Source organism: Thrips palmi, unplaced genomic scaffold (assembly GCF_012932325.1).
Source record: "Thrips palmi isolate BJ-2018 unplaced genomic scaffold, TpBJ-2018v1 HiC_scaffold_1, whole genome shotgun sequence".
NCBI lineage: Eukaryota > Metazoa > Arthropoda > Insecta > Thysanoptera > Thripidae > Thrips > Thrips palmi.
Window position 1 is genome coordinate 6,879,363 of NW_023144620.1, and position 22,692 is coordinate 6,902,054.

At 56.9% G+C, this 22,692-nt stretch overlaps 1 protein-coding gene across 13 annotated transcripts; it reads left to right on the top strand.

The window, feature by feature from the left end:
• Positions 1-315: 315 nt before the first annotated feature.
• LOC117654430 (polyhomeotic-proximal chromatin protein-like) lies at positions 316-22,607 on the top strand. Of its 13 annotated transcripts, none has more exons than XM_034401084.1 (15): positions 316-457; positions 15,976-16,208; positions 16,514-16,690; positions 16,860-17,045; positions 17,157-17,331; positions 17,660-17,805; positions 17,884-18,132; positions 18,213-18,587; positions 18,682-18,869; positions 18,974-19,131; positions 19,240-19,823; positions 19,893-20,145; positions 20,235-20,401; positions 20,501-20,620; positions 20,703-22,607. In XM_034401084.1, exons 2-15 carry the CDS (start codon positions 16,038-16,040, stop codon positions 20,919-20,921), a joined length of 3,168 nt encoding a protein of 1,055 aa, XP_034256975.1. In that variant the 5' UTR covers positions 316-457; positions 15,976-16,037; the 3' UTR covers positions 20,922-22,607. The 13 variants fall into 13 exon arrangements, with proteins under 13 accessions (XP_034256975.1, XP_034256992.1, XP_034256950.1 ...); XM_034401101.1 differs by lacking the exon at positions 316-457 and adding an exon at positions 14,877-15,250 and having other exon boundaries at positions 18,216-18,587; XM_034401059.1 differs by lacking the exon at positions 316-457 and adding an exon at positions 14,878-15,250.
• The last annotated feature ends 85 nt before the right edge of the window (positions 22,608-22,692 follow it).

Below are 22,692 nucleotides of genomic sequence, written 5' to 3' on the forward strand. Positions count from 1 at the left end.
GGGAAGCGGCCGGGCCGGGCTGCGCCGGGCTGCGCCGGGCTGCGCCGGGCTGCGCCGGGCTGGCGGGCTGCTCGGTCTGGCCGCCTGGCGGCGCGCGTCCTGGTAGGTCGCTGCGGCCGGCCAATGGGGAGGCGGCCGAAGGCTGGCGGCTGCCGGGGCGCGGGGGTGCGCGGGGCGGCGGGGAGGGGCTGGGTGGCGATGGGTCCCGGTCCCGCGGCCGCATCCCGCCCGGAGCACGAGAGCACGGGGAGAGTGGAGAGTCGAGCCCGCAGCGTGTCGAGAGTGGGAGCAGCCAGCCAACCCGACCTGCCTGCCCTGCCAGCCCTGCCAGCCCTGCCGTGTCCTGGAGACGGTCTGGAAGACTTCCTGGAGCCATCCCAAGGGACCCTGGAGGCTGCCTGGAACAGCCAGGCCCCGGTCGCAGTCGCAGAGAGCACTGTCATAGAGCCCCGTCACGGTAAGTGATTGCCAGACAGCTGACTCAGTCTTAGTCGCTCCTAGTTTGGTAAGCTGCGATTTAGAAAGCAAAATTTCAGACCCTTCTTATTCATTCATTTTACGCGGTAGGCGAATGCAAGGGACGTTCCATAAATCTTCTAAATTCACAATTTTTACATGCCCGCCCTTGCATGGAGAGCATTGGATAACCTAACCTAACCTTCCCTTGCAGTAGTACCTGCTGCCTGGGGATGGGAAAAGGAGGGGGGGGAATCCTCGCCCACGCCTCTATCTCCATAATTTACGGCTGCCCCATGGTCATAAATTTTCGCCGCGTTGTCACTCCCGGCTGTTTTTCTCTTTTCCCTCTTTTTGAAGATTTATTTTTAGGCATTGAGAAAACAACAGGAAAGCAGCTTTCTACGAAAGCGGCGGCGCAAGTGCGACGGTCTCCTCAAAGCAGATCGATGTGATGCCGGCCGATGCCCCGGGCCGGCCGGCCGACTGGCCGACTGGTCCATCCGCTTCAACGTCCCCGACTCCCCGACGACTCCATCCCCTTTAAGTCCGCCGCCGCGGCCCTCGCGCGGCACGGCGTGGCACGGCACGGCGCGGCACGACGGTCTACCTCTGTCCGCGGGGCGGGGCGAGGCGTGGCAGGGCGTGGCAGGGCGTGCGAGGCGTGGCGGCGCGAGGCGTTAATCTAATCAGGGTCCGCGCGGGCCCTCGCGGCGCGTGCCCTTCCACCACGTGCCATTGGTCGATATGTGTCTCACTGGGGCCCGCTGCCTCCTCCCGTGTGTTTTTCGCCCCGGCGCAGGGCCTGCATGGGCCCCGCAACGCCTCTCTCTCTCTCCGTCTTTCTCTCTCTCGCACGCCGGTCGGAGCGGCGTCGGCCCGGCGTGCAGCGGCGCGCTGCGGAGCGGGCCGGGGAAGGGAGGGGAGCGGGAGGGCGCGGGAGTCAGCCCACGCGGCGTGGCGGTGGCGGCGTGGCGCGCTTCGCGGGAGTGGGGACGCTCGCCTGGTGTGGGCAGGTCGGCGACAGCGACCATCTGATATCTGATGCAGTTCGGACGGACTCACGGGCAGGTGCACGGGGAGGAGGAGGCTAAGAGGAGGGGCGGCCGATGTCCGAAAGAGGGCCGCGAAGATCCTGGAACAAGTCCTCCCTTTCTGTGCCGTCGTGCGGTCCTTGCGAAGGTTTCGGAAAATGACGGGTGAATTCGCTTCTGGAATCTGGACAGTCGTCTCCCCCGAAAAAAAAATCCGCTTGGTATTTAGCGTTCAGACAAAGGGACGGCCAAACAACGTCGAGAAGACATTGTTTTCTCTCGGTATATAGAGGTGGAACTGTTCGCGGAATCTGGCACGGCGGGCCGCGGCGGGCAGTGCTCGAGTTGCGCCATGGGGGTTGCGGTTCTCTAAGGACGACTGGAGAACAAAGAGTCCGAAACAGTCCCAATGCTTGGAGTGTGCTGGACTCCGGGCCGACCGCGGTGGCGCTGTTTGATTCGTCAAAACAAACCCTCGCCACTTCACTTCGCGCGCAGCAGCGCACCCGACCGAGATTCCGAATAACAATCGTGTCGCGTCGCTCTGTCTCTGTCGCACTCTTGACGCCCCATGGGTGCAACAGAGACAGAGCGGCAGAACGACTCTTGGAATCGGTCTGCTAGCTCTCGTGCTCTCGCATACGAAAGCAGTGTGGTAATTCCCCGGCTTTTCCGAGAGTGCGCGATCCACTGTGCCGTGGCGTATTTGTTCTTGTATTTGAACGTTGCCGGTTTTGAAAGAGGGAAAATCGATTCCGGAGAAAACCCCACAGGCCGAGCCGAACACGAGCGCAAACAGTCGAGACGTTTGTTGGCTACTTGTATAGTTTCGGAGTTTCATCCAGGGCACACGAGTCGCGGGTTCAAATACTGCCTCTGCAAAAGTCTTTTATTTTTGTTTCTCCTTCACTGACTCCAGTGCCTCAGTTGCGTCTCTCTTTACCAGTGTGTCCCCAACTTTCCGACCTCGGCACATCAAGTCACACTACAGAGACTATTTTTTTCCCTTTCTTCCCGGTTCTCTCTTCTCTCCACCGCTTCCCTGTGGCCATTTTGGCCCAGCCATTTATTTCTTGTCTGGCGAGGGTAGAAGTCCCTGCGGGGTTGCGCGGCGCACAGCGGGGGCGATAGGACAGATAGAACAGGAGAGGGCGAGGGGGCCATCCCACGCTGGAACGAACCGAACGCCCGAATGGAAGAAATTAATCTGATGATGCGTGCACGCCACTTCTCCCCCTCTCTTTCCACCGCCTGCAGTGAGGAAGGTCACAGCGACGAAACCGGGTCCAGACTCGGTTGCTGGAATCAATATCCGAAACCGAAACCGCTACTATATCCACGCGCCTTGGACGGCGATGTCGAGCTACGCCCGTCCGTGGCCGACTGGCCGACCCACAGCAGCGATTTTGGCCACAAAGGCATCGTCCGCAAACGCTGCCAGGTTTCCGTTTCCGGCCGTTTCCGGGTTGGAGGTTTGCCGGAAACCGGAATCTTTTGTGGCCTCCTTCCGGTCAAAGGACGACGTGCCACGCGCGCAACGAGGGTCTATTTTTGGAGGGTCAATTACGGCGGCGAGAATGGCCGGCCGAGTTGGCGTAATGGGGGTTATGTCGAGGTGCCGGCCTCCTGGACGACGGCGTCCTGGATGGCGGCGTCCTGGACGGCGTCCTGGAGCGCGGCCAAGGCCGTGTCCTGCTCGGCCTTGGCCGCGGCCTCGCCTCGGCCGTCCTCTGCTGCACATGGTCTCGTCGTTGCGGCCGGCCCTGGGTTGTTGACCTCGGATGCGCCGCGGTCCACGCCGGCAGGGGGCTCGGGGCGGGGCGGGGCGGGGAGGGGCGTGGCGGCGGCATCCTCGGGCTTCCAAGACTCCGGGGGCTCCGCAGCGTGGTCAGGGACGGGCGGAGTCCGGCCCTGGCCGAGCAGCCAGGCAGGCGAGAGCGGGGAAGCAGGTGGCCGTGGTCCGATGCTGCTTGCTTATGCTGTAATATCTGTAATATCTTAGCTCGGCCGAAGTCCAAGTCGCCCGCCCCACCGCCACCAACACGGCGTCGTCGGCGACTCTTTGGGGCCGTTTTCGAACGGGTCCACGCACGGCGAAGCGGCACGCACGCCGTCAATTTGTCCGCATCGATTTTTGGCGTAGTGCGCAGCCAAGGCCAGGGCTGCCAGGGCTGTGCCGGGGCGGCAAGGAAGTTGACAAAAACAAAGCGGGCCGGACCCGCTTTGTGTGCAGCACGCCTCTCCACCGACTGCTTCAGCTCCAACGGCGCGCCGGAGAAGTTATTTTCTTTTCCCGAACTCTCTCTCTCTCCGCCGCCCGTCCACCGGTCCACCACGGTCCGCCGGCCTTCAGAATGCATTTTACTAGCGAGGCGTGGCCGGGCCCTAAAATTTGATACCGACGAGCCGACCAGGCTACTCGAGGCTGGCCGGCGACCCGCGCGACAATCGAAACTTTACTTTGCCGTTGGTCAATAGTTCCGCTGCTTTTATGGGCAGTCTAGTCCGCGGCGAGAGAGCAGTGCGGCTGGCTTTCGTGCTGGCTTTACGATGCAAGTTAGTCAGCCAGTTGTTGATGAGGGGCCGTCCGTAAGGCCCATTTCCCATTTTTGACAATGCGGGTCCGAGGAAAAATAAGGAGGACGGGAGAGGAAAAAAAAAACAGTGGGTCCAGGAACTTCCCTCGCCAACGCCATGGGGCCGCTCAACCACAGCTGCCTTTCCGTCCAAAAAAAAATTTGAACCTTTACCGCGGGGTCCGGGGCGACGCCAGTCCTTTGAGGAGCACAATGACATGTGACCGAGTTTTTCTGCGTGCGGCCTGTGCGGCTATTGTGCGTGCGTGCGCAGCGCGGTGGAACGGCCGGACTAATCGACGGGAGAAAGAGAGAAAGAGGGAGAAAGACGCTCTCTTTTCAAACGCATTACGGTGCCCTTGTCCTCCCCCGCGGCGCGCGCCGCACCCTTTGCGTTCGAACGCCAGGCCGACCCATTTTACCGGGAAAGGGGCTTCACTCCGCCTCCGCCCTCCAGGCAGCCGGCAGGTCGACAGGCAGGTCGACAGGCAGCAGCATATCGCTGTCGCGTCCACTGTGCTTCTATCGCGATATGCACGGCAAAGCACGGCATTGGCTCGGGCTGGACCCGACAGGTCGACGCAACACTCATGGCAGTTAGAGGGGATATAGTTTGATTAATATGGCAGCACCTCGGCACTCGGCAGCCAAAAGGCCCAACAGGAATTTATTTTAGACACTATCAAGAGGGCAGAATAGACAGCCTAAACCGAAAACAGCCTCTAATTATCGCAAATTTATTGATACGTACAGAACAATGTTGTGTTCTGTGCGAAAAACAGGCCGAACTATAGCACGGGATTTGCGGTGCCCTTTCTTCTTCTCTTCAATTTAAGCCCTGCTAGACCCAGTCTATAGGTCTATGAGTTTAGCCAGCCTATTATCAACCGGACCATTCTGGAAGAGCAACACAGGCCTGGTTCTGGTTGTGCAGGTTTCGCTGTCGTTCCAGAAGCCTGGACTGTATCGCGCATCGCTGGAATCTGAAAGGTCCGGCCGGGCGTCAACTGCCCTAATCTTGTCCAACTGGAAAAGTCCTTTTCTCGGCGTGCCCCCAGTGCCCAGGGGCACGAGACCAAGCACTCTCTGCGTTGGATGCTCCTCGGATATTTGAAGCGGCGATTTTATAGCTCGATGGATGGATGCGTCCTCCGGACGGCAGCAGCGGACCCAGCTCCGCAGAGGGCTGTGCGGGGCTACACTACACTCACACATGCACACACCCATACACACATACGAACACACACGCGTTGATTGAGATATCTGTCCGTGCCATACAGCGTGCTGCTCCGCCCCGGCCGAGGGAGGGGCTGCTTTTGTTGTTGTTGTTGTTGTTGCTGCTGCTCAGCTGAGAGCGGCCAGGCTGGGCCAGGCTGGGCGAGGCGGGCCGGCCACGCCGGTGCGGCCGGCTGAGCCGTCGAGTCGAGTCGAGGGGCGAAGCGGGCGAAGCTCGGCGTCACCAGGGCAACGTCGGCCGGGACGCCCTGCTTGGGGCGTGCCTGCCGAGCCTGGGGCGCAGGACCAGCAGGCAGCCTCGGTCGGGGGTAGAAGGCATACAAGGGCCGTCACCTGCGACTGGGCCTGGCGGCCTGGCCCTGGAGACACTAAGCGGCCGTGGGACATTTTCTCCTGTCAAATGTCGGGCGTTTCTGTCTGTCGGTGTGTCGGTGTGCCTGTGCCTGTCTGCGTGTGCCTCTCGGTTCGCCGGAAGGGGTGGCTCGCCTCCACGGCCCTGTACTCCACCACGGCCTCCACGGCCTCCACGGCACGGGGGATGAAGGAGGCTGGCCCTCCGGCGGGCACGCCGAGTGCAGCCGGCGTGGCCTGGCAACCCTGGCAACGCCGCGGGGGTGGGGCGGGGTGCGGCGGGGAGGGGAGGGCCGGCGGGGAGGGGAGGGCGAGGGGCGGCGATGGCAACGTCGCGCCGGAGGATGCGAGCCGAGCAGAGCGAGCAGAGCCGGCTGGGGGCAGGCCGGGCCACGCTGGGGCTGGGAACCTGGTGCCGAGCCGAGCCGGCCCAGCCGGGCCGCGCGTTGTGGCCGGGCTGGGCTGGGGAGCCGGGCGGGCCCGGGCCGGGCGAGGCGCACGGACGAAGCGAGAGCGAGCGAGCGCGAACACAGCACACTCCTCACAACACTCCACGACACGAAGGACTCCTCCAGCCAGCCGGACTTGTCCAGGACCCGAGCAGCTCCGCGCACCGCTACAACCTGGTCCAGGCGGTGTTCGTCGTGCTCGTCCCGGTGCCTGGAGTTCCTCGAGTCCGCGACTGTGGTGCCTTACAGTGTGTTGTGGCGTCGCGGCCCGGGTTCCGGGTTCGAACCCCGGCGCCGGGCCGTGCTTCATTTTTCGTTCTTACGATTTTGCCTTCAGCCCAGCCTTCAGTACTTCCGCCTTCAGCGCGCCGCGCCGTCATCGCCAAGCACTTCAGGCTCTCCAGGCTGTCCCGCCCTTATCTGCGAGGACCATCGCGGACCCGCCCTGCCCTGCCGCGCTGCACCAGACCCAATAACTCGGCGCGATTAAAATCTGTTCCCTTGAATCGCCTTGAATTGTCGCGTCAAGAAGCTAGAGGCGCGTCCTCTTCCCACAGGCTCGTGTGGTTTGCCCAGTCACTTGAATTCCCTCGGCCTCGCAGCGCCTCGCGGAGCACTGCTCCAGCACGCCCCGCTTTGCCTGGCTTTGCAGCCTGTCCGGCCGTCCTGCGAATAATCACGTTCCTGCACGGGAATGCAAATCTCAACCGAGAATGCCGCACGGCGCAACAACGGTGTGGGGGCCCCGCGGCCCCGCGGCCCCACGCGGAACCTGTAGTACTGCCCGGCCGCACTGTAAATAACGTCTCAATACAATGTGGGACGCGTTATGCGCTGCAGACGGTCGTAAAGACCGCTGGAAAAAAGATAAGCCGATAAAATAATTTCATAAACTTGGCGGTCCCACGCCAACACGAGGCCGTGGAGTTGACCGAGGTGCCAAACCGGCACCGTGGGGACCTCAAGAGAGGAGGGCCCCGAGACTGCCCTGAGACTGCTCCGAGACTGCTCTGAGACTGCTCTGAGACTGCCCTGAGACTGCTCTGAGACTGCCCTGAGACTGCCCTGAGACTGCCCCGAGACTGCCCCGAGCCCCGATAAATGAGCAGACTCCATAAATTGGTGATCATCGCCATAAAAATGTAAGGCGAGAGCCAATTAGGATGGCGTGACGTGGCGGAAGGCATCGCGCGTCCCGTCCTCGTTCCAGGCGACGCTTCGAAAGGCTTTCATTAGAGCGCCGCTCTCCTCGGAAAAGACATGTTTTCCAGGACGGAAGTGCGGGAAAGGGGGGGGGAGGGGGTCGCCATGAAACACCATACCTTCTCGCCGTGCCTCATTATTTTCATGCATGGCAAAAACTTGGTCGTTCTCGTCGTTCGCCCCGAGCGGCGCGCTCGAAAACCCCATTGGAGGCGGGATAGGAGGTTGGGGGGAAAAGAGGGGTGGGGGCACTTTATTCCTTTTAAATTAAACGGAAGGCAAAAAAGCAAGAAGAAAACGCCATTGATCGGGCAGCGGGGACGGACGCACCTGACAGTGGCGATACACCAACTCTCGGCGTCCTGAAGTCATGTGCAGGAGGACGATGCAAAACTGAGTTTCTGAATTTGCGCACTGTGCCACGGTTTCCACGGGGTTCCACTAGTTTCCACCAGTAGTCCGTCATAGAGACGTTAAAAACACACCCTTGAACACACAAGGCACTGGGCTACTGCTCTGTGTGTTTGTGCGCCCGTGTTTGCCTGTGAGGCGGGACCAGGACCCAGAGAGAAACAGACAGACACTGAGCTTCCCTTTGGCACCTGTGGAAACAATAGACGGGCCCCGCGCGCCACTAGTACTTTGCGAAATTGTACTCTGATATTTGTACGTGGCCCTTTGCGCCCAGAATGCGGAAATGGGACTAAAAGGTTTGTGCTGCGAGCAGTATACGATACACCCACTGGGAAAATTGAAACAGCCCGTTTTATTTATGGCAGTGTACATTATTTGCATGACGGGGCGTGGTGGGGCGTGGCGGGCCGGGGCGAACTGCGAGCGTGGAGAGCCCATCCCATCTCGTGAGTAGGAGCCACGGGGGCCCAGCCGGCCCAGCCCAGCCGGCCCGGAGCGGCCCAGCTGAGCCGCAAGCGTAGGCCACCCAACACACTCGGCCGGTACCCGCCTCCAGCGCCCCCCCCCCCTCCCCTTCCCCGCTCCTCTAAATTTCACGGTTTGACAGGGAGGAAATGACGATGCTGGCCATGCTGGCCGTGCTGGGGCTGGAGTTCCCGGAGAAGAGCCACTCCACTCGGCGGCTCCTCTCCGGGTCGTTATTTTCTTTCGATTCTGGAGCCACTACAGGAGATTACATTGTATCACAGTTACCTCATAAAAAGCCCGGTTTGATACTGCAACCAATCAGAAAACTCTCTTCAAAAACATTGTTTATTTTGGCCGTGTAGCCGATAAGGCACCGCGCCCATGTTACGTCACCGATTTTTTTAAATTTTTCGGGGGGTGGGGGGTTGTCTAGCATCGCGCCTTATCTTCAATACATGGGAAGGTTAGGTTATCCAGGTCACTAGGAAAAGGGGGGGGGGGGTCAAAAGTGGCCTAAAAGCTCTCACGTGATAACGGTTCCAAGAAGATGTGCTCTGCTCAAAGGAACCTTACGCCCCACGCTGCCAAACGAACTTGGGCCAATGCGTGTGACTTTTGAGGGATGGAGCCAGCTGCAAACTGATTTCGAGTCGTTGTCGTCGCTCTGTCTCCATCGCGCCTAAACGGGACGCCACCTGAGAGTGAGAGAGACGGCGACAAAAATGACCGTCTGCTATGGTCGCCCCGGGGCCCGGGGCTCATCGGCCGGTCGCTCGGCAACCGGTGTGCGTGCTCGATGAGTTATTGGTGGTCCGCGAAGATGGAAGATGGCTAAGTCCACATGATCTTCCCTTCATCCCCCGGGCAAATCCCGGCGGGCTCGGCAAAGGGCTCGGCAAAGGGCTCGGAGGGCCGCCAGAGGGGAGGCCTCCCTCGGCCCTCCGCCCTCCACGCCCACCGCCGCGGGTGTCGCGGGTGGGCGGCTGTGGATTACATTGCACAAAGAGGGTGAAGGGGGAGGCCGGGCTGGCAGGGGCGGCCAGAGGGGCGAGGGGAGGCCGCCATAGTAGGTGAAGGAGGGACAGTCCCTCCCCTTTGCGTTCCCCTTCCTTTTTATTGAGAATTGCTTTGGGTGTGCGCGGCGTGGCGTGCCGCGGGGACGACGCGGGCGCGCGGGCGCAGCGCGGGCGCCACCCACTCCGCCTTGTTTCGCTCAGAGGCCCGCGACGCCCCGCCGCCCCCACCACGGAGCGTTGACGCTTGAGCGTGACAGCGCAACAGCGTGCGCTCTTAGGACCCTCTCCTTCTTCTCTCCGACACGTACCCGAAACCCCCCCTTCTCATCTTCACCTTCACACACGCCTGGAGCGCCTACACTGCTGGAGGTGCGGCAGTGGGGCTCTCCTAAACCCACTCCCACTCCCAGAGCTCCTAATCTATTATTTATCGGCCGATGTTGCTCATTATCGTGTAGTTATCGCCTTCTCGGCGCGCTCTTGGTCCAACGCGACTATCGTCCTGCACCGTGTGAAGCTGGTGTGAAGCTGATTAGGGATCCCAGTCCCTCCAGGGTCCCCTCCCCGAACGCACAGCCGCACCCGCACTCAGGCCACGCGGGGTGGGGTGGCGGTGGCACTGGTGGAACCATGGGTGGAACGTGGAACGGCTGCAACTTGCGTCCCTTTCCATCATCCGGCCTGGCAGTCGCTGCCGGCAGCCTCTGCCCCGCCCCGCTCCGCACACTCCGCCCCAGCCGCGCCCGCCCCGCCTCACCCCGCCACGCCCCGCCACGCCCGCCCCGCCACGCCCCCGGCCTCCCTGCAGGCTCACAGGCTCAGCGTCGCTCAGCGGGGTGGTGCAGGGGCCCGGTCGCGGCCTCTGCCCTCCCGGGCCGCGATAGCACGGCGTGCCCGACCGCGGCCCGAAGGCCCGAAGCACTCGAACTGAACGTCGGAGAAGCCAACCCAAGACTGAGCTGCTACCTTGAACCTTGAACCATTTCGGTTCTTGCCTGAGCGTTGAACAAAGCTAGCGGATTCCGAATGTTCCTGTCTAGACCCCTAGGGGTGTTTCTGCGAGTGCGATTTCATTCTTCTCGCCGATCCGCGCAAATTTTTTTCGCGAGTCCTCCCCTATTCATTTTTGCCGACAAAACAGCGGCCCTGCTCCGCCAGGGCTGCTCTTCCCCCTTGCTTCCCCTCCGAGGGCGCGGCGCGCGCGGCGGCTGGAAAGGGGTGGCATTGCTGTCTGGAGAGAGGCAGCGGCCGAACGTGCAAAGCAGGCTACCTACTTCGATGCTGCGTGGCCTACTATGTCTATGCCTGGGTGCCAGGGGCGCCAGACTTGGTCGTAGACTTGGTCAACCCAGTGTAGTGTTCCATTCCCCTCCACTCTACCTTACTCCCACACGTGCTGCTTGGTCCTTGTCCGACCGTCACCCGCCCCAGCCCACCCCAGCCCGACGCGCCGTTAGCCCCATCATGTCATCCCTCCGGGACCCACTCTGGCCCTCATAGCGCGGCCGAGTCTCGCCTGCTGACTTGTGAGTCGCGGCGTGGCTGTGGGTCCCTTTGTGACACACTCGTCTCACATTGTGCGTCGCCCAACATGGACCACCCCGCAGAACTTGGCTCGGTGCGACGGCGGCCTCCAACTTGGGGCCTTTGCGTGCTCGGGAACGGTTGGACGGGCCCTGGACGAGGCGCTACGCGCGGCTACGCGGTCACAGCACATTCCCTGCCAGGGTAATGGGGGTTTGCGGCTACTGGGCGGACCTGGACGGACCTCCGGACCGACCGCGGCATAGCCATGGCATAGCCATGGCATAGCCGGCGTAGCGTAGCGCCACTCGCATGCCATTCTCGGCCTCCTCCAGGACCCCCAGGCATTCCGCATTGGATTCGAGCGGCGCCAAGCCGGGGATCGCGTCGAGCCGAGACCTGGCCGGCCCCGGCCGTCATGCGTGTGCGTACGCTGTATAATACCCTCTCCTCGCGGCCTCGACGGCCTCTCCAAATCTCTGCCCCTTCCCCTCTTTGGGGTGAGGCCGGGGATCGCATACCGGCCGAAGCCGCGGACGGAGGGGGGAAAGAAAGAAAACATGCCGGGCTTCACTGGACGGATAGACAGGCGGACGGACAGACGGGCTGGAGTGGCGAGTGCGACAGAGCGAACAAGGGAAAGAGATTAGAGGAGCGCGGGAGAGTGACGGAGAGCATCGGGCCGAGGGAGATGAGGTGGAACCGAGGGGAAAGATCACGCAGGGCGTCGCAGGGCGTCGCAGGGCCGCAGAGGGAGTGGATAAGCGGACGGACGGACGCTGGCGGCACTGATGGAGGAGGGGGGCTGTGCGAGCGGGAGCGAGACAGAACGAACGAGAAACAGGCAAACGAGAATAATTCAGGAAATAAGCAAGAGGCTCTTCCCTTTCCAACCCTGCTCCGCAGCTCCGCTCCGGGCTGCGCGGGGAGGGCGAGGAGTGCGGGGAGGGGAGCCCGGTCCTGCCTGCCCGTGCTTCTGCCTGCTTCTGCTGCCTGCTTCTGCCGCTCTGCCGTGCTGCGGCGGTTCCCGGTTCTCCCTCGAGCGCCGAGTCGAGCAGCCGCGCCGGCCAGGTCCTTGACGAAGTGAGCCGAGCCGAGGCACCCGCCGCCAGGCCCGCCAGGCCCGCCAGACTGGCCGCGCGACCGAGTAGAGCGAGAGGGACGAGGAGTGACGGGGAGAGAGAGGGAGAACCCTACCCGACGCGGCGTGGCGCGGCGTGAGGCTCATGGTGTCCCATGCTGGCACCTCATGGCCTCATGGCGGCCAAACAACCCTCCCCCTCTCCTTGTTGTGTCGCCAAGCCATTCCGACTGACGGTGCCTGCGCTGCACCCCGTCACGACGCGGCACGACGCGGCACGCCCGGCACGGCGTTGCGGTGGCGTCGCCTCTCCAAGTCCCTCGTAACGTCCTTACCACGCCGCGCCGTATAATGTCGTCACTAAAATCCCGGCAAGTCCTGGGAAGGCATCCTGGACGCGTCCCCCAGGCAGCTGACGCCTGAGAACGGCACCTTCCGCAGTCCGGGCCCGGCAAGAAATAATAACAGAAACCTCACTGTCTTAAACTTGAGATTGGACCGTCAAGCAGTGCTTAATTAAGGCCTCGCTTAAGCGCACAGTCTGCGCGCTCGCACCCCGCCGTCGCCCGACATTTTGAGCGCACGTCGTTTACGGACGGTCCCTCCCTCGGCGGCCGCTCGGGGACGGCCCCCCGGACGACAGCCGCACAAGAAATGGCTGGCGTTGTAAAGTAGTATGGTCTTGGTGAGGATCGGGTCCCGCCCGCTGGGCTCCAACATGAGCTGCACAGCCTGCATCAGCCTGAATGCCTGCCCGTCCGGCTGTCTGCCGGTCGTCCGACCGCCTGCCGCGCGGCCCGCCCGGCCGTCCGCTGGGCCGGGGCCGCCTGCACGCTGCATGGAAAAGATGGTGGCGGCGCGCCGACGGGGAGGGGACGGAGAGGGCGAGCGGGGAGAGGACGTCGGGGTTGAGGAGGAAGGGGGAGAGGAGCGCTCCGAGTGTCGAGAAGCCGCCGTCTGCCGCCGCATCGGCAGCACCGGCAACACGCCGTCCCGTGCTGAGCGCGGAGCAGCGCGCCGAGCCGGGCCGTGGCGAGCCGCGCCGGGACGGTGGGCGGTGTAGGCTTGCCGCCCGTCCCGGTCCGTCCGCCTGGCGGCCTGGCGGGCTTGGGCGGGCTCCGCCATCCATACCACACATCGCGGCGTGGCGCGGCGTCGCGGCGCGCCGGCCTAAGCCTCCCAATCTTTGATTGGCGTGATAGGGACACAGCGGCGGGCTCGGTGGCGGGGCGCGGTGGGGCGCGGCGGGGCGCAACGGAGCCTACTCGCGGCGGCTGGCCTCCCGCCGCCTTCCCGCTGCCGCACATGCAAGTCGTGGCGATGGCCCATTTATCTTGCTGGCGAATATAATGGCTTCGGCGAGTCGAGAGTCGAGGCCACGACGGGGACGGAGCTCACTCGGGGCATTCATACCCAGTCCGACTGTCTCAATGAGGGCCTACTTAGCGTGCAGGCCCTAAGGTCTCGATCCGCGAAATCCTGCTCGGGTCGCTAAAGTGAAGTACTTTTCACCTGTTGTTGGCTCTCATCAATTCTAGGGGGAAGTCCTTCCTCTCCTCGGCTTTGTGCTCCCTCGATCCCCGATAGCGATAGAGTAAATGGGTTCGAGGAGCAGCGTGTGCCCGAAACCGGAGCGCCAAGCCCCAAGTCGAAACGTGTGTCCCCAGTCCCGCCTGCCAGCACAGCTCGCTCTGCTCGCGTCGCCGTGTCTTGCTGCGCCAACACTTTCGGCGAAAGCTTAGGCAGGCAGAACCCGACCCACCTCGGGGTCCCTTGCTCGGCGAGCTGAGTCGCGAGAAATGCTACGCCGCGTCCGGCTTGCTTGTCAGCCACAACAGCGGACCTCATTAGCTGGGCCGGGGCACGCCCTGCGCCCCGCGGACTCAGTGTCGAAGCAGATCAAGCAGTGGGTGGTCTCGAACGCGTCAAGTGGTTCAGCGCGGCCTGCGAGTGCCATCAAGGCGTCTTTAAGGCCCGATTAAGCACGTGGCGGTCCAACACGCTGCAGCCCTAGCGCTAGGCAACCCTAGGCAGGCCTGCCACGCGGGTGTCCGGCGGGTTGCAGCGCTGCCGGGCGGCATACAGGACATGAGCCCCGTCCCGTTTGAGCCCCGATGGTCTGAGCCCCGACCTGAGCCCCAACCTGAGCCCGGGTTGAGCCCCGACTTGAGCCCCGACCCAAGCCCCAATTTTCAGAGCCCGGATTGAGCCCCGACCTGAGCCCCGTTTGAGCCCCATTTGAGCCCCACTTGAGCCCCGTGGCAATAAATCATGCAAAAATGCGTGATTTCAGGTCGCGGGGCTCAAATGGGGCTCAAACGGGCTCAGGTCGGGGCTCAATCCGGGCTCTGAAAATTGGGGCTTGGGTCGGGCTCAAGTCGGGGCTCAACCCGGCTCAGGTTGGGGCTCAGGCCGGGGCTCAGACCATCGGGGCTCAACGGGACGGGGCTCATGTCCTGTATGCCTGCCGGGCCGAGGGGCTTCCACCGCGCGACGCGCATTCGCAGCGGCAGCCAGCGGCCAAGCGGCACCCGGGGACGGGGAGGGAAGGGTTGAGCGCGCGGGCAAATGGAGTTTGGCGGTCAGAAATGGTTCTCGGAACCGGACAGTGCACGCTGCCCCCGCCACGCCGCCGCGCCACGCCACGCCGCGTTTTAGGCGCGGTGCCCGGGCCTGGCGGCCTGGCCTGCCTGCCTGCCGGGCCGCGGTGGTGCCGTGGTGCCCCGGCGGGGCTGGGCGGGCCGGCCAATGCCTGCCAGAGGGCTGCGAGGGCTGCCAGAGGGGGTGGGGAGGGGAAGGGGGTGACGCGTCGGCCCAACTGGCGCGGCCGTCGGCGTGCGCGTCGCCAGCCAGCCGATAGGTTAGCGCTGCCCTCCCGTCCCCGCGCGCCGCGCCACCCCCTCCACCCCTCCCTGCTCCCGCCCCGCCACCCTCGCCTCCCTGCCCCTCCCGCGGGGACTACCCCCTCCACGCCCCGATCCGTTGGCGCGGCGCGGCGCACGCATGCGCGCGGCGAGGCCGCGGAGGACGGCGTGGTGCCGAGCGCGGTGCTGCCGCCGACCATCCACAGGCCACCTTGCAACATGGCGTAGCCGGCAACCAATCCCGAGCCGGCGACGCCCTGTTCTTCTCTTCTTCTTCTCCGGCCGCCCGTTGCCCGTTCCCCCACGACAGTGGCTCGCCTGCCTGCCTGCCAGCCAGCCGTTCCCGGAGCCGTGCCTTGCCGTGGTATTTACATCCGCGCTGTGCTGTTTGCTGCAAGCCCCAGAGCCCCAGCGGCCTAAATCGAAACCGCCGGACTCGGACTCCAAAATGGGTACTGGTGCCTGCGCTTAAGTGCAGCGCCGCTACCCCCCGCCCCGCGGCCGGATTTGGAAAGTCGCCGCGCACCCTCCCCGACCCGATCAGCGAAACCACAGTGGCTGCTCGTACCCTCCGCACAGTAAGTCCATGGGGGTGAAATTCCAAGCCTGACTGAGGACCCTGCGACTGCCTGGGGGGCCTGGGGCTTTGGCCTCGCAGCGGTGCTGAATCTGCTGACCCATGGCTTCCAGTGAAAGCGCTGCGCTAGCCTCAGCCCTTGTTGTTGCGCCCGTCCGCTGGTTGGCTGCTAGGGCTAGCGCTAGAAGCGATACTCCGCGCTGCGCTCCGCTCCACTGCCGTAGCGCGGCGCAGCGAGCAGCGAGCGCAGCAGGAGGCCGCCTCCTCTCCGCGGTTCTAGCTTATCGACTAAGACTTCGGGCGTCGCGCGCAGCCAGTGTGCTTCGCTTTCCCCGATACGTCTGGATTAGGACAGGACTGGCCGCCGCCTGGCGCCCGTCGTTAGGCCCGCCGTCTGCTTTTGTTGTGTCAACAACCCTAGAAATGAGGTTAGGTGGCGCTAATTAAATGGGGCCCCTCTCCCCAACCCGTCCTCCGCACCCGTTGTGAGAGTTGCTTCACCGCTAGTGTGTGTTAATTGGCGAGAATTTGCCTGGAATTGGGAAGCTTTCTGTTGTTAGCAATTTTCAAGGCTGTATGTTGTTATTGTATCTGCGATGAGTTAAGATTTTTTAGTTTTGAGCCTGCCCTTATTGAACTTCTTACGAATTTTTAATTCTTAACTGAGGATAATTCACTAGCTGGGGTTGTTAAAATGGCTACAACTTTTTCCCTCGTTTGTTCCAGGGGAATGAGACAAGCTATGCAATAGTCTTGTAGAAGATTGCATTTCGTGTTAGTCCCAGCAAATGGACCCAAATCAACAGCAGCAACAAGCATTACATCAACAGCAACAAGTCATGCAGCAGCAACAACAGCAAGCAATGCAACAGCAGCAAGCAATGCAGCAGCAGCAACAACAGCAACAGCAGCAGCAGCAGCAACAACAACAACAGATGCAGCAAGGCCAAGCTCCTCAGGTAACTACTGGAGTTTTTTCCATTTTTTTCCTCCATCTTAAGTGCGGTTTGACATTGTAGTCTGTAGAGGTATAACAGATATGAATGTTCTGTAGATGCCTGGGGTCTTGGAAAGAGATTTTTTACTATCTAGTCACTAACATTTATAGCAAACGTTTCCTGAACTACATTGACCTTAGTAGATAATTGTTGTCTAACTATTCTTCCTTTCATCTTTGAGAGGGTTGGCTTCTCTGTTGTGGTTGCTATGGCTTTGTGGGTCTGGTGATTGTTGCCACTATTTGACGATGGTTGTACTTGTTCAGGTGGTGCAACAGCAAGTGATGGCAGTGCATGATGGTTCTACTGTGAGTGGTGCTGGTGCTGGCGGAGCAAGCGTAGCAATGGGCATGATGACTCAAAATCCTCAAGCTGTCACACTTGTTGCGTCTTCCATGCCTTCAGGCATGACTCAGGCTGGTCAACCGCAAGTTCAGCCTCAGGTTAGTGTGGCATGCCGTTTGGCTTTTTTTTTTCTTTTTTAGGTTTTTCAGGATGTTTCTGTCAATGACCCACACTTTGGATCACAATCCTAATAATCTAAGATCAAAGCAGTCTTTGTTCTCTAAGGCACCCTTAAGTTTGCCTATCTAATTCCCTGCCTCCTTGTAGCAGGTAACTGTGTCGATGCAACAGCCGGGCATGGCAGGTCAAGGGATGAACCCAGGCCCTGGCCAAACCCAGAATGCTATGGTCCCGCAGTCCCAGTCAGGTGCAACTCCTCTGACTTCCATGTCGTCCCTTCATCATTCCTTAGGACATGCTCATCCTAATATGGGTCATTCTCAGATGCAGCCAGTAAGTCCCTCTCCCTTTATTTCCCCCTTTTATTTTCAATAATTCATGGACTTTTATTTTTTTGAGTTGTCTTGTTGTTGGTGATATTAATTTTTAGTTTCTGTCTTACAGTTGCAGGTCATACAACAGCCTCTTCAGAATGGATCATACATCCAGCAGTTGTACAACCCACAAGGCCAGCTTATCATGCCGGGAAACATCGCTCTGCATCAGGGTGGTATGAACGCTCAACCAATTCAAGTTATAACAGCCAATGGCAAGACAATGCTACCGACTGGCCAGGCGTGTGAGTAGCAGAGTACCAATTATGAACCCTCCTGCTGAGCGCATTTTCTGCAAAGCTCTTAGTAATCCACTTTACTTAGTCTTCCACCAAACCTGTAGATTATCCAATTTTCTTTTTTTTTTGTGACAGACTTTGTTGTATGCATGTATCATAGAGATAGTTGTTTCTGATCAAACCCCACATTTTGGAATTAACTTTTTTTTTTAGTGTTGGAGGGTCTCTGCTGAAGTCTGGCTCGTTGCTTTTGTCCTGGCCTGTAGTGCTGTTTTGATTTAAATTCCTTTTGACACATTTTCTGATAGTCTAATGTTTGTCCATTTTCTTTTAGCCGCTTTCCCAAACTACATACCCACCACTACAAATCAGACGCTCATCCTTTCAAACTTATCAAATCTTGGTGTAATCAGCAGCCAACCTAATTTGCTGCCTGCTCAGCCAGGTACTCCTACAGGAAAGCCTCAAGATATGCAGAAGGTATTGTGATTTGTCTCAATTCTTCCTGATTGTTAACTCTGTTGCCTTCCCGAATTTTGCCCCCTTGACTGTTTTTAGGGATTGTCAACGCAGACTGTTGTTAGTGCTGCCAATGGTGGCATGAAAACTTCCACTATGGTCCAGCCTCAAACTCCTCAGCAACAGCAGCAGCAGCAAAATCAAAATCCACAGCAACAGCAGCAACCTGGTGGGCCACAGCAACAATCTCTTTCAGGCTGTGTGGTGTCGCAACCTCAGTACGTGACAACGCAGGCGCCCACTGCTACAATGCTTGGCGCCCAGGGCCAGATTATCAGCCCTCTTCAGGTGAGTCTGAGATTTGGTCACTCATTTCAAACATCCTCAGTTATTATCCTCATAAAGTTATTTTGTATTTTTGTCAGCAGCAGGGAGGACAGCCTATGCAGTTTCCGTTCACTCAATTTCCTCAGGGTATTACCTGGACCTCCGGAGGGATAATTGGTAATCAAATACCCCAAAACCACATCATCATTCGTCCTACTCAAGCTGATGGCACACCAGGACCACCTCAAATGTTCCTTCAGAGTCCTCCATCACAAGTGATGACACCTCAACCTCAGCAAATGCCTGCTGTTCAGTCCATTCAACAAATGGGCAAGCCAAGACCAGCCCTGGAAATGGCAACCAACATCCAGCCCAAAATGCAACCACGTGCAGTACCTACAATTCTCCCCTCTCAAAATCACAGACCAGCAACCTCCGTCTCCACCCAGACTTTCCAAAACGCTTCCCCCAGTCAGGTATTGTACTTAAATTAAATGGTTAATTTCCATACATATTGTCTGTTTATGCCATATTCTTATGACCTTCTAATGCTCCCTTCTGTTTAATTAGGTCCAAGCTCAGAAGAATCAACAAAAGCCCAACCGTACTAAACTGGCGATGGCCCGTGGGCCTCAGCCAATCCCAGTGCAGCCTGCACCAGCGCCCACTCCTATACCGAGCATGCACATGGCTCAAAACAAAGATGCTAATGGTCAGCCAAAAGTGGGAACTGGCATGCCATCTGTCTCTATGCCTAGGTATGTTTTTCCCCCTATTTTTGTCAACAATTACGAATTAATTGCAAGTTTTAAGTGCCCAATCTCATGGACACACCCATATGATTTTTTTTCTTTCTTCCTAGAATGATGGTAGCAAACGGCACTCAGATGACTTCAGACAACAAGCAACTTGTACCAGCCCAAATGATGCAAGCTCAACAGGTTCAGCAACTGCAGCAGCAGAAAATGATGACCATGCCTCAAATGCAACAAGTTCCCTATATGCTCCAGTCCTCTCAGGGTGAGTTACTGGCACCCAAGCCTCACATGGGTATGCTGTTTGTCCCATTGAAAACTAATCTGTGTTCCATCTAATAATAATAATAATCCAATCTTTTCTTTCCTTCAGGTGTAGTTATGGTACAACAAATGCCGCCTGGCCAGCAGGCACCTCCAGGAACAACAGTCCAGGCACAGACTGTTCAAACTCAAATGTTGCAGCAGGCTCAACAAGCTCAGCACCAGGCTCAGCAGCAAGCACAGCAACAAGCCGTGCAGCACCAGCAGGCTCAGCAGCAGGCCGCGCAGCAAGCTCAGCAGCAGCATGCGGCCCAGCAGCAGGCACAGCAGCAGGCACAGCAGCAGGCACAGCAGCAAGCCCAGCAGGCTCAGCACGCTGCTCAACAGGCACACGCGGCACACGCCGCACAGCAGCAGCAACAGCAGCACGCTGCCCAGCAGCAAGCGCAACAGCAAGCGCAGCAGCAGGCACAGCAGCAGGCACAACAGCAGGCACAACAGGGCCAGCGAGTCCAGACCCCTACGCCAGCACCGCAGGCTGTGGGGCAGCAGCCCAACCAGATGCCTCAAGGCGCGGCTGGAGATAGACCCATCATGCCTGTGGCCTCAATGCCCTCCACAACAGTAACCACGACCCAAGCTTCTTCAACGCAGAGCTCACAGGCTCAGTCACAGCAAGCGTCTTCACCAATGGTGAGCCTTGTTACGTATTTCAAGTAAGTTCTCATGTTTGTTTTTCTAAACTCGAAATTGCGCTTGCAGATTCCATCCAAACCGCTTGTAAAGGCTGAGAAGCCAAATGCCAATGGAGAAGCTCAGACTAATGGGGTTGATGAAGTCAAAGCCAGTGGTCCACCTAAAGCAATGGTCAAGCCTCAAGTGCTTACACATGTTATAGAGGGTTTCGTCATTCATGAAGCATCAGAACCTTTCCCTGTTGGTCGGTCTCTAAGTGATTTGACAAGTAAGGCAAATATCCAAGATGCCAAGCCTGAATCTGACGACGAGCCTCCTCGTAAGTACAGGACTCAAAGCTAACTTCTGCATTCTAATGTTTTGATGTATTGTATTAGTTACTCATTTTTTACGTATGGCATGTTTCAGGGAAGAAAGCCAATGTTGATAATATCCAAGGAGATCTCAGCAAATGTGAAACATGTGGGAAACTGGGCAATTATGGCAAAAAGAAGAGACGATTCTGTAACCCCAACTGTGCCAAAAACAAGAAAGTGGGTCCATCTGCTGGTGAAGTTAATGGAACTGTTACCAAGGTACTGTTTGACATGATTCGGGCTTCATGAATGAGATCTATGTCTTTTTTGATTTGTCAAGATAACTAATTGTTTCTGATTTTTCACTTTTCACCAAAGGACTCAAATATCATGGATACAAGTGCAGATACCAATACAGCTGTAACGCCAATGGATTCTGATTTGCCAAGATCCTTCACTGCTGAAGCTCCTGGTATTAACCCGGTGATGAACTGGACGGTAAGCAAAGCTGAGAAAAGAAAAATTAATTTACTTCAATGGGTGAATGAACTTCAATTGATAGCATTTCTTTGTTCCACAGGTCAATGAGGTGGTTGAGTTCATTCGCAATCTTCCTGGCTGTAATGACTATGCTGAGGATTTTGCTATCCAGGAAATAGATGGCCAGGCTTTAATGCTGTTAAAAGCAGACCATCTTATGGCAGCTATGTCAATGAAACTTGGGCCTGCATTGAAAATTTGTGCCAAGATTGACACTTTCCGAGTGGACACACAAAGTGCAACACAGGAAAAAGCTTAGTGGTTTTTAGTTTCATAGTTTATTTCTTTACTTTATGACTTTGTGATGTGTAGTCGTGTAAATTGTGTAAATTTTGAAGCTAGCAAAAGCCCCATTGTGGAGTTTGTGCTCTTCAGTACTGACTGCCTGTCAGCTTAAAGACATTTACTTATACCTAATATTTGGTATGTCAATATGTTAGTCAGTTAAATTTTAAATCATTATTTATGCATCTTGTTGTATATATGTCCTATTACCTTTCAGATTATATAATTTTCTTCTTTCACGAACTTGATGCCTGTACATTTAAATTCTATCCTCCAATGTGTTCCATTTGAGTCATACAATATTGTACTTTAGGCTGTTACTTCAAGCTGGGGTCAAATGTAGATTATTTAAATTAATACTCTGTTAAATGTATACATTTGTAATCAAGTCTCCCAGCTGGGATAATGCTAAATTGAAATTTATGTCTAAGATGGGGCCTTTCCATTTCATTGAATTATTTCGCTTGAGTTTTCAATTGCCATATCAAGTGTCATGGGCCCTGTTGACTTGATGATACCATATCTGAGACATACTTTTATGTCTCCGCAAAACTTTGTAGTATTGTGGTCAATAAATCACACTCCAGTCTCTGTTGATTGGTTTTGTTGATAAGCTAGTCATACCATGCAACCTTAGTAAGGATCTGATCTAAGAAAACTTTGATGAAACTCTAAGTGAAATGTTGTCCACAAGGGAGGTGTTTGTAATGTGACAGTAGATGAGACTGAAGACAAAGGTCTGCTGTTCACTACTTATCATAAAAGGAACCATTAAATTAATAAAATGTGTGGGACTGGTACTTAATGACTGCCTTAAATGTTTGCTAAGTTAATTGTATAAAATATAGGTCTAGTTTCAATGTGTTAATAAGTTATTGTCAGCTCAGTCCAAATGTTTAAAAAGAAAACCTGTTTCTGCTGTCTTTAAGTTTTCCATAGGGAACAAATTATGTTGACCAGCAAAGTGTGAATTTACGACTTTGGCAAATGAATTATTTTAGCCTCTTTAAAGATTGCATTATTTTTTATGTTTAAAGTGGCTAGAAAAGTTCAATTTTTAAATGTTGACTATTTTTTGCCCAACCTGTTACTGTGGTTGTTGAGAAATGTCATGGTAGCTGAAGTCTCATTAAAGTTGTTATTTACATATATCAATTTTCATCTGCTCATGTTTTATTTTCTTGTAATTATGTATAAAGGGAATCATTTGCATATGAACCATAAATGCTCTAATTTTGTACCTATGATTACTGCTCTCAGATCCTGATACAATTTTCTTGCATGTGTGTTTCATGTGTCTTCAACAAAACTGTGATACCATTTAGTTTGCGTCATCCTCTTTATGTATTATTAAGTATTGTCAGTAAATTTGCTGCTGTTGTTCTCAGAGAATTTGCTTGGTACAAACTGTCTTGTACCTGTATAGAGTACTTCAAGCTTCTTTCCCATTAATTGTGAATGATAATTTCTTGGCTTATCCCTGACTCAATGATAATTGATGGGCTGGTGATGTAATGTTGGCCTCATCTTATCACAATTTTTTTTACTCTATGGAATTAAATCACTGCCAACTTGTTTTAGTGTTTTTTTTTTCTTTTTGTTTTGAAGCTTTAATTAATAATCTTCTATCTCAAATAAAAATACTGTTAATGATTTTTTATATTGTTGTCCTCTTTACTTTTTTCCCCCTATCGGCATCTTATTGTAGTATTGGAAGAATGATAGGATATTCATAAATCAGACAC